The sequence below is a fragment of the Amphimedon queenslandica genome, unplaced genomic scaffold (assembly GCF_000090795.2).
Source record: "Amphimedon queenslandica unplaced genomic scaffold, v1.1 AMPQUscaffold_13273, whole genome shotgun sequence".
Classification (NCBI taxonomy): domain Eukaryota; kingdom Metazoa; phylum Porifera; class Demospongiae; order Haplosclerida; family Niphatidae; genus Amphimedon; species Amphimedon queenslandica.
Window position 1 is genome coordinate 127,502 of NW_003546491.1, and position 13,390 is coordinate 140,891.

At 32.8% G+C, this 13,390-nt stretch overlaps 3 protein-coding genes and 1 long non-coding RNA gene across 4 annotated transcripts in view; 1 reads left to right on the top strand and 3 right to left on the bottom strand.

Annotated features, from left to right (window-relative positions):
* Positions 1-1,305: 1,305 nt before the first annotated feature.
* LOC100639322 (uncharacterized) lies at positions 1,306-3,992 on the bottom strand. Its single transcript, XM_019999375.1, has 12 exons — positions 3,906-3,992; positions 3,719-3,775; positions 3,577-3,660; positions 3,390-3,525; positions 3,278-3,347; positions 3,116-3,185; positions 2,948-3,046; positions 2,825-2,890; positions 2,633-2,765; positions 1,873-1,922; positions 1,745-1,825; positions 1,306-1,332 (listed from the first exon to the last, which is right to left on the bottom strand). Exons 1-12 carry the CDS (start codon positions 3,990-3,992, stop codon positions 1,306-1,308), a joined length of 960 nt encoding a protein of 319 aa, XP_019854934.1.
* Positions 3,993-6,242: 2,250 nt separating this feature from the next.
* On the top strand, positions 6,243-9,730 carry LOC100639450 (zinc transporter 9-like). The gene is made up of 20 exons (XM_019999394.1): positions 6,243-6,302; positions 6,348-6,426; positions 6,476-6,519; positions 6,628-6,760; positions 7,034-7,129; positions 7,205-7,296; positions 7,344-7,414; positions 7,463-7,536; positions 7,613-7,715; positions 7,775-7,830; positions 7,883-8,018; positions 8,093-8,132; positions 8,333-8,404; positions 8,508-8,657; positions 8,733-8,793; positions 8,920-8,982; positions 9,111-9,142; positions 9,231-9,328; positions 9,383-9,496; positions 9,650-9,730. The coding sequence occupies exons 1-20, from the start codon at positions 6,275-6,277 to the stop codon at positions 9,692-9,694; spliced, it is 1,587 nt and encodes a 528-aa protein (XP_019854953.1). The 5' UTR covers positions 6,243-6,274; the 3' UTR covers positions 9,695-9,730.
* A 183-nt stretch (positions 9,731-9,913) lies between these two features.
* The window catches only part of LOC109583887 (cell wall integrity and stress response component 4-like), a 4,031-nt gene continuing 554 nt past the window's right edge, over positions 9,914-13,390 (bottom strand). The window contains exons 2-7 of the mRNA XM_019999395.1: positions 10,961-11,050; positions 10,575-10,910; positions 10,435-10,521; positions 10,323-10,385; positions 10,147-10,208; positions 9,914-10,070 (exon numbers count right to left, since the gene is read on the bottom strand). Coding sequence (XP_019854954.1) covers positions 9,990-10,070; positions 10,147-10,208; positions 10,323-10,385; positions 10,435-10,521; positions 10,575-10,910; positions 10,961-11,050 — 719 coding nt within the window. The 3' untranslated portion in view covers positions 9,914-9,989. The remainder of the gene's footprint in view (positions 10,071-10,146; positions 10,209-10,322; positions 10,386-10,434; positions 10,522-10,574; positions 10,911-10,960; positions 11,051-13,390) is intronic.
* LOC109583888 (uncharacterized) lies at positions 12,781-13,384 on the bottom strand. Its single transcript, XR_002185756.1, has 4 exons — positions 13,245-13,384; positions 13,118-13,189; positions 13,006-13,062; positions 12,781-12,885 (listed from the first exon to the last, which is right to left on the bottom strand). It is a non-coding gene; the product is annotated as an uncharacterized LOC109583888 (long non-coding RNA).

A 13,390-nucleotide genomic window follows, 5' to 3' on the forward strand; every position in this document is an offset into this window, starting at 1 on the left:
ATGATGATGAATGATGTCATGATGATGGAATATGATGATATAGAACAATGACTGACACAATGAGTACCAGACACTGTGAACTGACACTTCACACTGAAGAGATACTGATAACCTCTCATCAATATACCTTATGGAAATAAAGTATTATTATTATTATTATTATTATTATTATTAATACGTACTGGTGCAGCCAATCTGATATCAGTAGAAGGTATTGCTTGACTAAACTGGAAACAAAAGAATATGTTCATCAGACACACATGTACAGTACATAAGGACATTATGGTGGGTTCATTTTAATGATAATAATTGTTACATTAATCATACAAGTACAAGTAATTGTACATGTACAGTATAGTATGGACATGAGATGGTCACTAAAACTAGCAATGGGAACAAAACTGAGAATTTGATCTTTTAACAGTTCATATACCAACCAGTCTTCCCATATCAACACCACCATCATACATTATTGGGGCGAGCCTGAGCGAGCCCCACATAAACGAGACGAGTATGTCTTTATGTATGTATGTATGTACACGTACGTCACTCCTATTTATGCGTAATACGGTAGATGCTATGCATTGAAAAGAGTATATAAATTCAGTTTTCAATATTTCATTAAAAGTGGGAGTGGCCACAATGAAATAAAATGGAGACCAACACACAGGGAAAAGTCATGAGCTTTCTAGCAGCAAAATAAGACAGAAATTCTGTCCAAAGGCTTCTCCAACAGCCAGGCAAGGTTATAGATGCAATAAAGTAGCTATGAAACTTGTTTTTGCTGATAACTCGACTTACTGTACTCGCATACCACTGTCCAAAGCAACGGCAAGGAATGTCAAGAAAGCAGATATGCCATCTTTATTGATGTGAATGACTTTGAATGTCTGTCACAGCCTGAATTAACTTGGACTACATTGCTACAGTTGCCTATCTAGCCATATCATTTGTGTAGTGACTGTTTCTAGCTATCTTTAATGCTTTCCAAATGCTAAACTTGATTTGGTCAAGAACTACACTGCACTCAATCAAGTTCTGAGCTGCTTAAGTTGCACTGTCATGAGTATTGTTAGTCTGTCAATATCTATTGTATGTACATTGCTTTACTTGCTTAGGCTCGCTCCTTCAATGTTTTACATTCATCTAGTTATTATTATTATTATTATTTTATTATTATTATTAATTTATTATTACTTTAAAGGTATGAACTGTGCTCTTGATATGTAGCTTGATAAGTAGCAGGAAAGGACTTGTCTTAATAAACCTAATAACTATTAATAACTATTAATAACTACTGGATAACTAACCTGGTGAATGGACATTCTGAAACTAAAATAAATAAATAAATAAATGAATAAAAATACAAGTCAAAATTAATAAACTTACATTTTCCCATAACTGTGCTAGAAAGTATTCAGAAAAACTCTACACAAAAACAGAAAAAGTTCCTGTACTATAGTACATGGTCATTGACTAAATATCATTAAAAATGAAGAGGTGAGAATTCTCCATTTTTATTACATTTTCTGATACATATACATGTACTTATGTTGCATAAAAATTTTGAACCAATTCCGATCAAAATTGGATTTTTTGCGAATTTTTTAAGTTTCTTAAAAACTGGACAAAAGCCCCTGTACTATAGTACAGGGGGTTCGGTCAAATTTTGCCAAAAATGAAAAGGTGAGAATTCCTCAATTTTATTACATTTTCTGATGCATTCTTTGTCTGACTGACTAACTTTGTCAAAACTTGTCATTTTAAATATTAAAAATTGAACATAAGATGACTTGTGAGTTAAACAGATTTGATTAAAAAATACCTATCAATGTAAGGTAATGATATTCATAGTCTCAAGGGCACACCCACTTTAATAAAGGACTGAAATAAACTGCAAGCAGAATCAAGTGACAGTTGATCTAAAAAACATAATAATTAATTAATTAATTAAATGTAAAATATACTTAAGACTGTTTTTTACTACCCTGATTTAAAAAAATACCTAATACCCAAGGCTATAGCCCATGTTTTTTCCCCAAAAAATGGCTCCAAAATTGCCCAAATTTTTATTACATTTTCTGATACATATTGATGTCCTTATGCTGTGTAGAAAGTTTGAGCTGATTCCGACTTTAATTTTTCAAGTTACAGCCATTTTAAGAAAATGTCGAAACTCTGAAAAATACCCAAGGCTAGCCCATGGTTGTTTTCCAAAAAATGGCTCCAAAATCACCCCAAATTTTTATTACATTTTCTGATACATATTGATGTCCTTATGCTGTGTAGAAAGTTTGAGCTAATTCCGACTCCAATTTTTCAAGTTACAGCCATTTAAAAAAAACGGCAAGATTCTGAAAAATACCCAAGGCTATAGTCCATGGTTTTTTCCAAAAAATGGCTCCGAAATCACCCCAAATTTTTATTACATTTTCTGATACATATTGATGTCCTTATGCTGTGTAGAAAGTTTGAGTTGATTCAAACTTCAATTTTTTTAGTTACGGCCATTTTAAGAAAACGTCAAAATTCTAAAAAATACCCAAGGCTATAGTCCATGGTTTTTACCAAAAAAATGGCTCCGAAATCACCCCAAACTTTTATTCCATTAGAGGGGGACCCGTTCCCTCACCTCCTTCATAACTCAGTTCATTAATGAACTCAAAGAGGACATTCATTGTCACATCAATACTGTCAGCCATCTTGTCCTCCATGTTGTCATGGAAACAGAAACGAGGAGATAAACAACCTTTTTCCTCCTCCGCCTAAAAATTTCCAAAAATTGCTAAAAAATTTCTACTCGAAAATATCCAATAATAGTTACCATAGCAACATCGTCTGTGTTGAATTGTAAAGTTTCTTCTTCATGTTCCAGTACTGATACTTCAACCTGCACGGACACACGCACGCACAAATTATAACATTTAATAACTATTAATTAACTAACGTCTATCTGGAGCATCTTTAATATAACGAGGTGAAGTAATTCATTAAAAATATTTGAATAATATCTTGAAATGTGTAAACAACATCTGACAAACACTTCCTAATAATAATAACAATTAATTAATTAATTGATTAATTAATATTTCTAATTATTACATTTGTGTCTTACTTGAAAACTGGATGACTTCATTTTGTACGGACTGAGCAGTTCTATTGATTTTAATAAATTATCGGAAACTCTAAAAACAATACAAAATTAAGCTCAAAATGATAATAATAATAATAATAATTAGATTATAATAATTATTGTTTATTTATTAACGTCAATTACTTTGGAGTTGTAGTCAATTGAAGTTCAATTGCTCTATGAATATTAATGTATACTGATTCACTTTCATGATCTATGAATAATTAATTAATTAATATAAGCCACACCCACTCACCAGGTAATAAAGCTGCTTTAATTAATGATGTTAATACATTATTAATGAAACTGACATGAAACGAGGTCAAATCAAGCAAGTAATTAATATATGTATCAATAAGAACTGAATCAGGACTGGAATACCAGGAGAAACTCTAATAATAATAATAATAATAATAATAATAACTTAATAATTAATTCATTACCAGAATCGATTTAATTATTAATTCATCGTCAACGATTGTCACGTATTTCTTGAAAATGATCAGCCACTTCAGCATAACTGCAGACTAAAGGAGAAAACAATAACCACACCCCTTTAATTAAAAACCACACCCACTAACATACGGTCATATTTTTATTCTTCAGTTGTGACACAATCCAGTTATAATTCCCATCCTCTCCCTACAATAAACACAATTTATAAATTATTAATTCATTCTCTTCTTCAACACATGTACATGTATAAAGTACATGGGAGGCTGTAGCTATTCAAAATTTGACACAAGGTCACATTTAAATTTATAAAATTCACTTTTTTCTTTTTGTTGAGACTCTCCAGTAGATACTGTCCAATCACTACGTGTTCTCTCACCTCCTCTCTACCTTCTTCAATACTCATTGTGTCATTTGTGTGATATGGAGCCACGTGGGGTCACGTGACGTATTGGGTGTGGTCCTATGATATTTAATTAGTTAATTAATATTCATAGCAGACCACGTGGAAGCACGTGTGACACCTTACTTATTAGTTATTCATGAATCGATAGTCATTTCATTAATATTCATGATTATAGGGTCACATGATGATTGCCCAATCTAACAAATAGTTGCTTGGCAACAATGTGACGTCAGGCAGGGACAGAACAAGAGGGGAGGAACAGGAGAAGGCAGCCATTGCATCTCTTCTCAGGTTTTACCTTTTTCTCTCTCTCTCTCTTTCTTTCTCTCAGTAGGTTTGCTGGAGTGTGTAGTACTAACTGTTGGAGAGAGAGAGAGGTTACTGTGTCCTGTATGTACAAGCTTGTAACATTCTTTATGTAGGGAGGAGCCATGACTTGTTACTGTCTGGAGTACAGGATAATTAATGAGATAAGTTAATGCACACACACAGTGTTCTTGTATATGAGTGTGTGATGAATAATGGAGGGAATAGTTTATCTAAGTGTCAGTTGGTAAAGACAATGAGCAAAGCAAGAGTGAGAAATACATGTAATGGGGAAAAACGAGTGGTTTTGCTCTTTGCCTTTCCACTGGTATTTTGTTAACATTCTCACTTTATTCTATCACACATTCCACATGTTGTTTATTATTATTATTATTATTTTATGGGGTTATTGTTTATTAATTTTATTTTATTTATTAATTTATTTATCATCACCATTATTATTATTATTATTATTATTGTTATTATCATGACGAGTAAATTCATATCTTTTGTATTATTTTCAGGTTGATGTTCATTACTGTATTCAATGGATCAAAGACAGTTCTCTGTTGGTTAATACACACACTATCATGTACATGTACATCCTTATCTAACATACATTCTATTTTCCTTCTTTAAGCTGGCCCATGCAAGCAAGCCTTCTTCAACACCATCAAGTCCAAGTCTTCAGTGTATGGTAACAATGTATCTATTGCATGTTATTAATAACCTTGATTACAGTGCTAATAGTAAAGGGCTCATTGTATACTGTTATCCACCCAGTTCATGTAATAAAGCACTGTCCCATTGATCTTTACTTATTCTATTGTTTAAACATTTTTCTCTTTTCTATTTCTACAGGGATCAAGTTTAAAGTTGGTTGAGTGTGAGGTAGCATGAGAGTTAATAATGTATAATTACGCATGTTTATAATGTATTTTATGCATGTACAATATAATCCACACATGTCCTTCCACCCCCCCCCCAACCTCTAGTAGGTCTGACTGTTCTGGACTGGACTGGACTCGGGATCAAGTTTAAAGTTGGTTGAGTGTGAGGTAGAGTGAGAGTTAATAATGTATAATTATGCATGTTTATAATGTATTTTATGCATGTACAATATAATCCACACACTGATGTCCTTCCAACCCCCCCCACCTCTAGTAGGTCTGACTGTTCTGGACTGGACTGGACTCAGGATCAAGTTTAAAGTTGGTTGAGTGTGAGGTAGAGTGAGAGTTAATAATGTATAATTATGCATGTTTATAATGTATTTTATGCATGTACAATATAATCCACACACTGATGTCCTTCCAACCCCCCCCCACCTCTAGTAGGTCTGACTGTTCTGGACTGGACTGGACTCGGGATCAAGTTTAAAGTTGGTTGAGTGTGAGGTAGAGTGAGAGTTAATAATGTATAATTATGCATGTTTATAATGTATTTTATGCATGTACAATATAATCCACACACTGATGTCCTTCCAACCCCCCCCACCTCTAGTAGGTCTGACTGTTCTGGACTGGACTGGACTCAGGATCAAGTTTAAAGTTGGTTGAGTGTGAGGTAGAGTGAGAGTTAATAATGTATAATTATGCATGTTTATAATGTATTTTATGCATGTACAATATAATCCACACATGTTCTTCCACCCACCCCCACCCCCTCTAGTAGGTCTGACTGTTCTGGACTGGACCCTGGTAAGGATTGATTGCATGTTCTCCGTTGTTACATGTAATGGGGTGGATAATAGTATACAATGAGCCAATGGTTTTAATTGATTTTAAAATTTAATTTCAATTTAAAATTTAAAAATAATTTGAAATTTAAAACTGAGTAGGCGGGGCAGTGGAGCTATAACCACACCTCTTAAGGTAGGCGTGTCATAGAATCCGGAGTTTAGTATACCCTCAAATTAATCCGTATACTATCAGGATACTATATCCAATTAAAGAGGGTGTGGCCTAGGACTAAAGATGGCCTCCCTGTGCTGTAGATGCTACAGTGAGTGATAGAGGATGACTAGTGAGGTATTGTGTCTATTTTTAGGTTTTATAAGAAGCGGGAAGCTGCCAAATCCTTACTTTGTAAATAAGAGATTAATATCAGCTTTAATCAGGAACAAAAAGTAATTCATAACTCTTAAATAATAATATAGTGTCATTATTTATTACTAGAGCTCACAATAATAATTATTTAACAAGGCTTGCTAGCACAGGAGGTAAATTTAATATTTTTAATTTTAATTTTATGATTACCAGAACTTGTTTTTGGGGAGACATACTGGGGCGTTCGATTTTTAATTATTTATTAATGTATCGTCTTCTAGGCTCTACAGGAAATAATAATAATAATAGTAATAATAATAATAATAATAATAAAGATACGTATAATGGATTTTACTGGAGGAATACGTTCATTACTGGACAAAGAGCAATGACAGACTACCTACTGGAGATAGAGTGAGCCATTAATATCATAATATCAAATTAAAATTAAATTAAAAGAGGAATACAACCAAGTCAATGTACATGTGTCTAGATACAGTAGATCTTAATGTAGTGGCACTATAGACTAACCTGCACTACATTGTGTGTGTATCAACACTCATGAATGATTGTACCTTACTAATACTCTGCTGTACTGTACAGTTGCTATAGTGTACAATAAGATGATGATCCATTGGTACAGTTAGTAGTTCAGTTATTGTATTTCCACTTGGTTCTCCTCCTCAGGGATTTAGAAGGTTTGTCTCAAAGGACCTTTAGAAATGCCGACGAGAGTGGGCCCCAGCTGGTCAACTGCTACTTAAAATCTGACGTGGAAAAAAGGTAACATGAAATTTGATTTTTAAATGACTAAGACTTTGACCTTGATATTTCTCTCCTCCCCTCTCTCCTTATTAGGGCGCTTGAGGTCTGGGGTAGTTGGGGTCTCCTTGAGAAGGCTCTTGACATTAGACGAAGACAAGCTAAAGAGGAGGACAGGAGAAGAGAAGGTTATTAATTAATAGTTTATTAATTAATTGATTGATGGTTTAATTAGGATTAAATGCATTAATTGCGCTACTAAAGAAAGTCAAGAAAGAATCGACAAGAAAACACGTGGAGACTGAAGTGGGACAATTAAATATTTATTTATTTATTTATTTATTTTATTAATAGGTGTATGGTGATCCACAGAAGAGGGTGGAGCTACTTCAAGGATCAGCAAGAGTTGTATTTTATGCCATCGCAAGGTACGTGTAATTAATAATAATAATAATAATAATAATAATAATAATAATAATATTATTATTATTATTTGTCTTTCAGTAATACTGTGGTGATGATTATTAAACTATTGTCATATCTATATACTGGATCAGCATCAATGCTCTCTGAAGCAATCCACTCACTGGTTGATGTCCTTAATCAAGTAACCATTTATTTATTTTATTTATTTATTTATTTATTTATTTATTTATTTATTTATAGTGTTTATTAGCTTTTGGTATCACTCAGTCCATCAGAAAGCCAGACCTGTCCCACCCGTAAGAAACTCATAATTCCATTCCCATACTTCATATTTTCATTCTGGTACAGGTATGGATTCTCTCGTGCGAGATATGTCTACTCACTGATCAGTGGCATTGGTATATTCTTCCTTGGATGTGGTGTCACTGTCTATCACGGGATCAACAGCATCATGTACCCGCCCATTCTGTCTCATCTACCAGCTGTATGCCCATTAATTAATTTATTTATTTATTTATTTATTTGTTTGTTTGTTTGTTTGTTTGTTTGTTTGTTTAGGCCTTTGTGGTACTTGCTGGTTCATTGCTTGTTGAAGGAGGTATGACTTCTCCCACCTCCCCCCCTCTCTCTCTCTCTCTCTCTCCTTTCTCTCCCTCTCTCTCCCTCTCTCCTCTCTCTCCCTCTCTCCTCTCTCTCCCTCTCTCCCTCTCTCTCTCTCTCCCCTCTCTCTCTACTTCACTAGCATTAGTATACATGTACTTATGTTGTTATAATGTTTCTCTTTTCTCTTGTTCCTAGCTACACTGATAGCAGCCATTAGACAGGTACAGATCAGTGCAGCTGAAACTAAAATGAGCTTCAAAGACTTTGGTATGAAATTATCTGTACATTATTATTATTATTATTATTGTTGTTGTTATTATTGTTGTTATTATTATTGTTGTTGTTGTTGTTGTTGTTGTTGTTATTACAGTATTACGAGGAAGGGACCCTACTACAGTCTCAGTCCTGCTGGAGGACAGTGTGGCGGTGGGTGGGGTCCTCATAGCAGCTGCCTGCCTCTGGTTGACCCACTCCACTGGCAATGCTCTCTATGACTCTATAGGATCTCTCTCTATTGGAGGTGTGGCTTAGTAATTAATTGAGGGGTGTGGTTTATTAATTAATAAGGAACATTATTACCATTATTATTTATTAGGATTGTTAGGATTGGCAGCATTGTTTCTGATACAGAGGAATACCAGTGCTTTAGTTGGAAGGTGATTTATTTATTTATTTTATGAACGGGTTTTTGCTTGTCACGGATTTCATTGGAGCTAAACTCCTTGTAATATAGTAGAGGGTGTTTAGTCAAATTTTGCCAAAAATGATTTAATATGCTTTAGGTCAATACCTAGCAATGATCTGAAGAGGCTAACTGATTTATTGGAAGGAGACATCATCATTAGGTACTAGCGTTACATTGACTTATTATTATTATTATTGTTATTTATTATTATTATTATTATTATTATTATTATTATTATTATTATTATTATTATTATTATTATTATTATTATTGTGTTTGTTTCTTTAGATCAATTCATGATGTTAAAGCCACTGATTTAGGTACAAAGAGGATCTCATTGTGTATTATTAGTAACATCATCATCATCTCTCTCTCTCTCTTTCTCTCTCCCTCTCTCTCTTTTTGCAGGTCCTGACTCCGTTCGGTTCAAAGCTGAAGTTAATTTTGACGGGCGAGAGGTGACGAGACTTCACTTACAGAAACTGGACCTTGAGAGGATTCTAAAAGTACTGATGATCCATGATAATAATTATTAATATTGCTTTATTATTATTAATTAGGATATACAGGGTTACACTACAGTGACTGAGCTTGAAAGGTTTCTGCTGGAACATGGCGAACAGGTAGTTGATAAATTAGGGTCTGAAGTTGACAGAATTGAAATGAAACTTAAAGTTAGTCAAATATATTTATTATACATGTACATGTACAAGTTATTAATTAAAGTTAATTTAAATTGTACAAGTACTGTTTAAGATTTCGCGGATTTTGTAACGCCATAAAATCACGTGATTATAATTATCGGTTTTTATTTATTTATTTATTAGAAAGATAATCCTGAGATAAGACACGTTGATTTAGAAATTCTTTAAAAACTTAATCAATCACACACACACACCCATCAGTCTAATTATTATTCATTATCTAAATAATTCAATAACTATTCATTAATTATATTACGCTGGTTAATGGGTGGGGATTATTGTAAGCTCCACCTACTGCAGAATCACCATTGATATGCACGTTCTTTGTAAAACAGAAAATATAAGAGTAAAACTATGATTTGATCCTTTATTGTGTATAAATTTGTAATAAAGAGAGCTAGTATCATTATTAATTATTACAAAGCATTATTATAATTTCAATAATCATGAGGACCAGTTTAGTTTAAAAGTGAGTTTTAGAGTCGACGTTATCATAAACCTCTTCAACTTTCATTTGATTGTATGACTCATTCAGTATCATATCCTACAATGAAGTAATTATCATTAAAGCAGTTCTTATTATACATTAACATGTATGATAAGTTTTATCATGTACTTACATCATGACTTTCATCACTACCTGTCACTGTTTTTGGTTCATCATATTCAGATCCTACAATACCTGTACAATATTGCATACATTAATACAATCATCATCATCTCATCATGACTATTATTTTTATTATAATAGATAGTTGATTATTAGTATAATTAATAATTGAGTGTTAAACATTACTATCATTAAGTCTTCTTTCACTCCTCATACCATAAGCTGGATTAATAGCTACATTAATACACTCTGTATAACAATGATACAGTTATGATGTGTCATTGCTTAAGGTTCTTACTGTTCTTTCCTCCAATGATCCCGTATGCAGGATTGCTAGATATGTTTGATACTATACATTTACTGTCAATATCTGCTACATTCACTTCTTAATGATAACAATTATAATATAAAAGTAATTATTATGATGATAGCAATCACCTATTGTTTGATGATGGACATCAGTATCAGTATTGAGAGGATTGCTTGATCCTCTCCTCCTACACACTAATACACTCACTATTAATATTACTAGTATAGTAACTACCAGTAATATAAATACTGCACCAATACTTCCTACTAGTATTAGTGTATTACTCCCTGTGCTTTGATTAGGTGTACTAACTACTGGTCCACTAATCACTGATGCAGCAGTACCACTTGATGTTGTAGTTTCTGTATATTTCATTGATTCTGTTACAGTGAATCTGGAACTGCTTGTAGAAATGCTGAACAGTGTAGTAGTAGATATTCTAGTAACTATAGGAGGAGGTGTATCTGTAAATATAATGATTATGAGTATATAATAAATATAAAGGAATACTGACTTATTGTGGTACTGCTAGTGGTTGATGAAGCCACTGTGTTAGGAATAGTAGTAGTGGAAGAAAGCTTAATAGTTGTTGAAGAGGTTGGACCTTAAAATATAAGTTGTTATAGACCATACACTAATCATTGTATGAACTTACCTACTACAACTGATATCAGTGGATAGTCATTATGTTCCAATGGTACTAATCCATTACTACTATCAAGCTGATAATTCAATGGTCCATTGTATTGTTGATAATACATTGGATTACTATTAGTGGTTACATTGATTACTAATATATCTCCATACTGTACTTCAATATCACTTGTAAAGAGATATACATTACCATTACTTGATGTAGCAACAGAAGCATCAACAGTTAGTGCATGAATCAGTTCAGAAGAACGTTTTAAATAAATGTTAGGATAATGTTTGCTTGTATCCTGATTCTGTGTAATACCAATTATCCAGTTAGTAATAATACCATTACATGTGAACTGTATATCAGGAAAAGCTCTTGTATCATTGACTGGTATTACATTAGTAACTGATAGACTGTTTGTATTAAATGAACTTTTAATTGGAGGATAACTGCACCTGCTACCTATAAATGCATTAAAATAAAAAATACATTTCATTAATGACATATATACCTAATGTAATTGGATATATTAATATACTTGAGTTTTGTAATACTATTTGACCATCATCGGAATTTTTGTCAACATCATCACTTTCAAGATTAGCTACTCTTCCAATTTGACCAGTTCCAGTTACTTTATAAAATCTAACAACACTTCTATCATCAGGAGGTTGATATACTCCTAGTCTGTAATTTTTCTTATCTTCCTTGATGTTCAAAGGAGTAGGTAGTGTAAAACGATACAGTCCATTGGTAGTGAAATTGTGTGGAGATAGTCTAAGTTCAACAGATACTGGGTTTCTGTAATGATATCGACTTTCTCCCCATATCTCTATTCTAGGATATTGGTTCCTATTACCAGTTACAGGTCTAATGTCAACTCCAACTAATACTTCAGTCAGTAGTCTGCCCTCATCGTCAATACAATGAATCTTCTTATCTCCTTCAGTGATGATCCATCTTGTTTCTACTGATTCTGCTAGTCCTGCAGTAGTTTGTCCATTGTTGTTAGTACTACCAGTTTTAGCCTCCAGTAAACTTAATTCCATAAATCCTTCAGTACTACAATCATTAGACTGTACTGTACCATTTAACAATAGCAACAATAGAGAAAGGAGAGAGAGAGAATTTGAAAGACACATCTCTGCTGTTGTTCAATGGTGAACTACATCCTGCCCTATATAGATTAATTTTCACGAGTGGGCGGTATATTAATGGTTCTGCAGCATGTACTGCAGTGATATTGTTTATCATGCCTGCATCATGTAGTCCAGACATGACCCATGCACAGTGAGTTTAAGTGTAATTGATAATTAGCTGATCAATATTTAGTGTTTTGTCTGGAAATGTTTGCAAATTACAGTGTTAAATGCATTAATTGCTTTGATCATATTTTATTTTGTGGATTTTGTGTAAACTTTCAGTTGCCAAATTGTGAGCTATAAACCCGTTGTTTTTGACAAAATTTTGAGCAACTTTGAAATTCATTGAAAAGTCTATATTATGAATTAATAAATTCATAAAGATCTTATGATGTATAATAATTCCTGTATAATCCTTGTACAGTTATTATCAAAGTGACATTGTTAGTCATTATAAAAGTGTCCTCAATACCAGTAATATGAGATAATGTGTATTACTATTAACTATATTATTAAAAAGTACAATAATTATTACTATACTGACATCATGTCATTATTATTATTTTTTCTGTTAGATGTACTGTTCATCTTCTTCCTCTTGTTCATTGAACATCATTGTTCTTGGTTCATCATATACTAATGCTTCTTCACCAATACCTGTAATAATTCAATACAATATGTCACACTATATAGAGCATAGTATTCACCACACATTAACAATACTCTCCTATTGATCCATACACACTATATACATGTACTTGGTTCATATATGCATACTTTCTATTCCTTCTCTGTTGTGAATACCATAGGCAGAATTAGCAGATACACCAGATTCTATTAATAAATGTCATTAATGATAATGTATGTATTGTTTTATAGTCCATCTTACTTTGACCAGTAACTCCATAGGCAGGATTAGTTGATGTTGTTAATGTATTCTGTCCTTCGTTCATTTTTATTGCTATATACCAGTAAATTGTAATGATATTAATGTACATAAAAATAGTTTCAATTACCATCTGATTGTTGATGTATATCAGCTTTACTTTCAGTAGAACTGACAGAATCATTTCCAATTGATTTTTTATACAATCTTCTCCTACACACTAATGCACTCACTATTAATATTACTAGTATAGTAACTACCAGTAATATAAATACT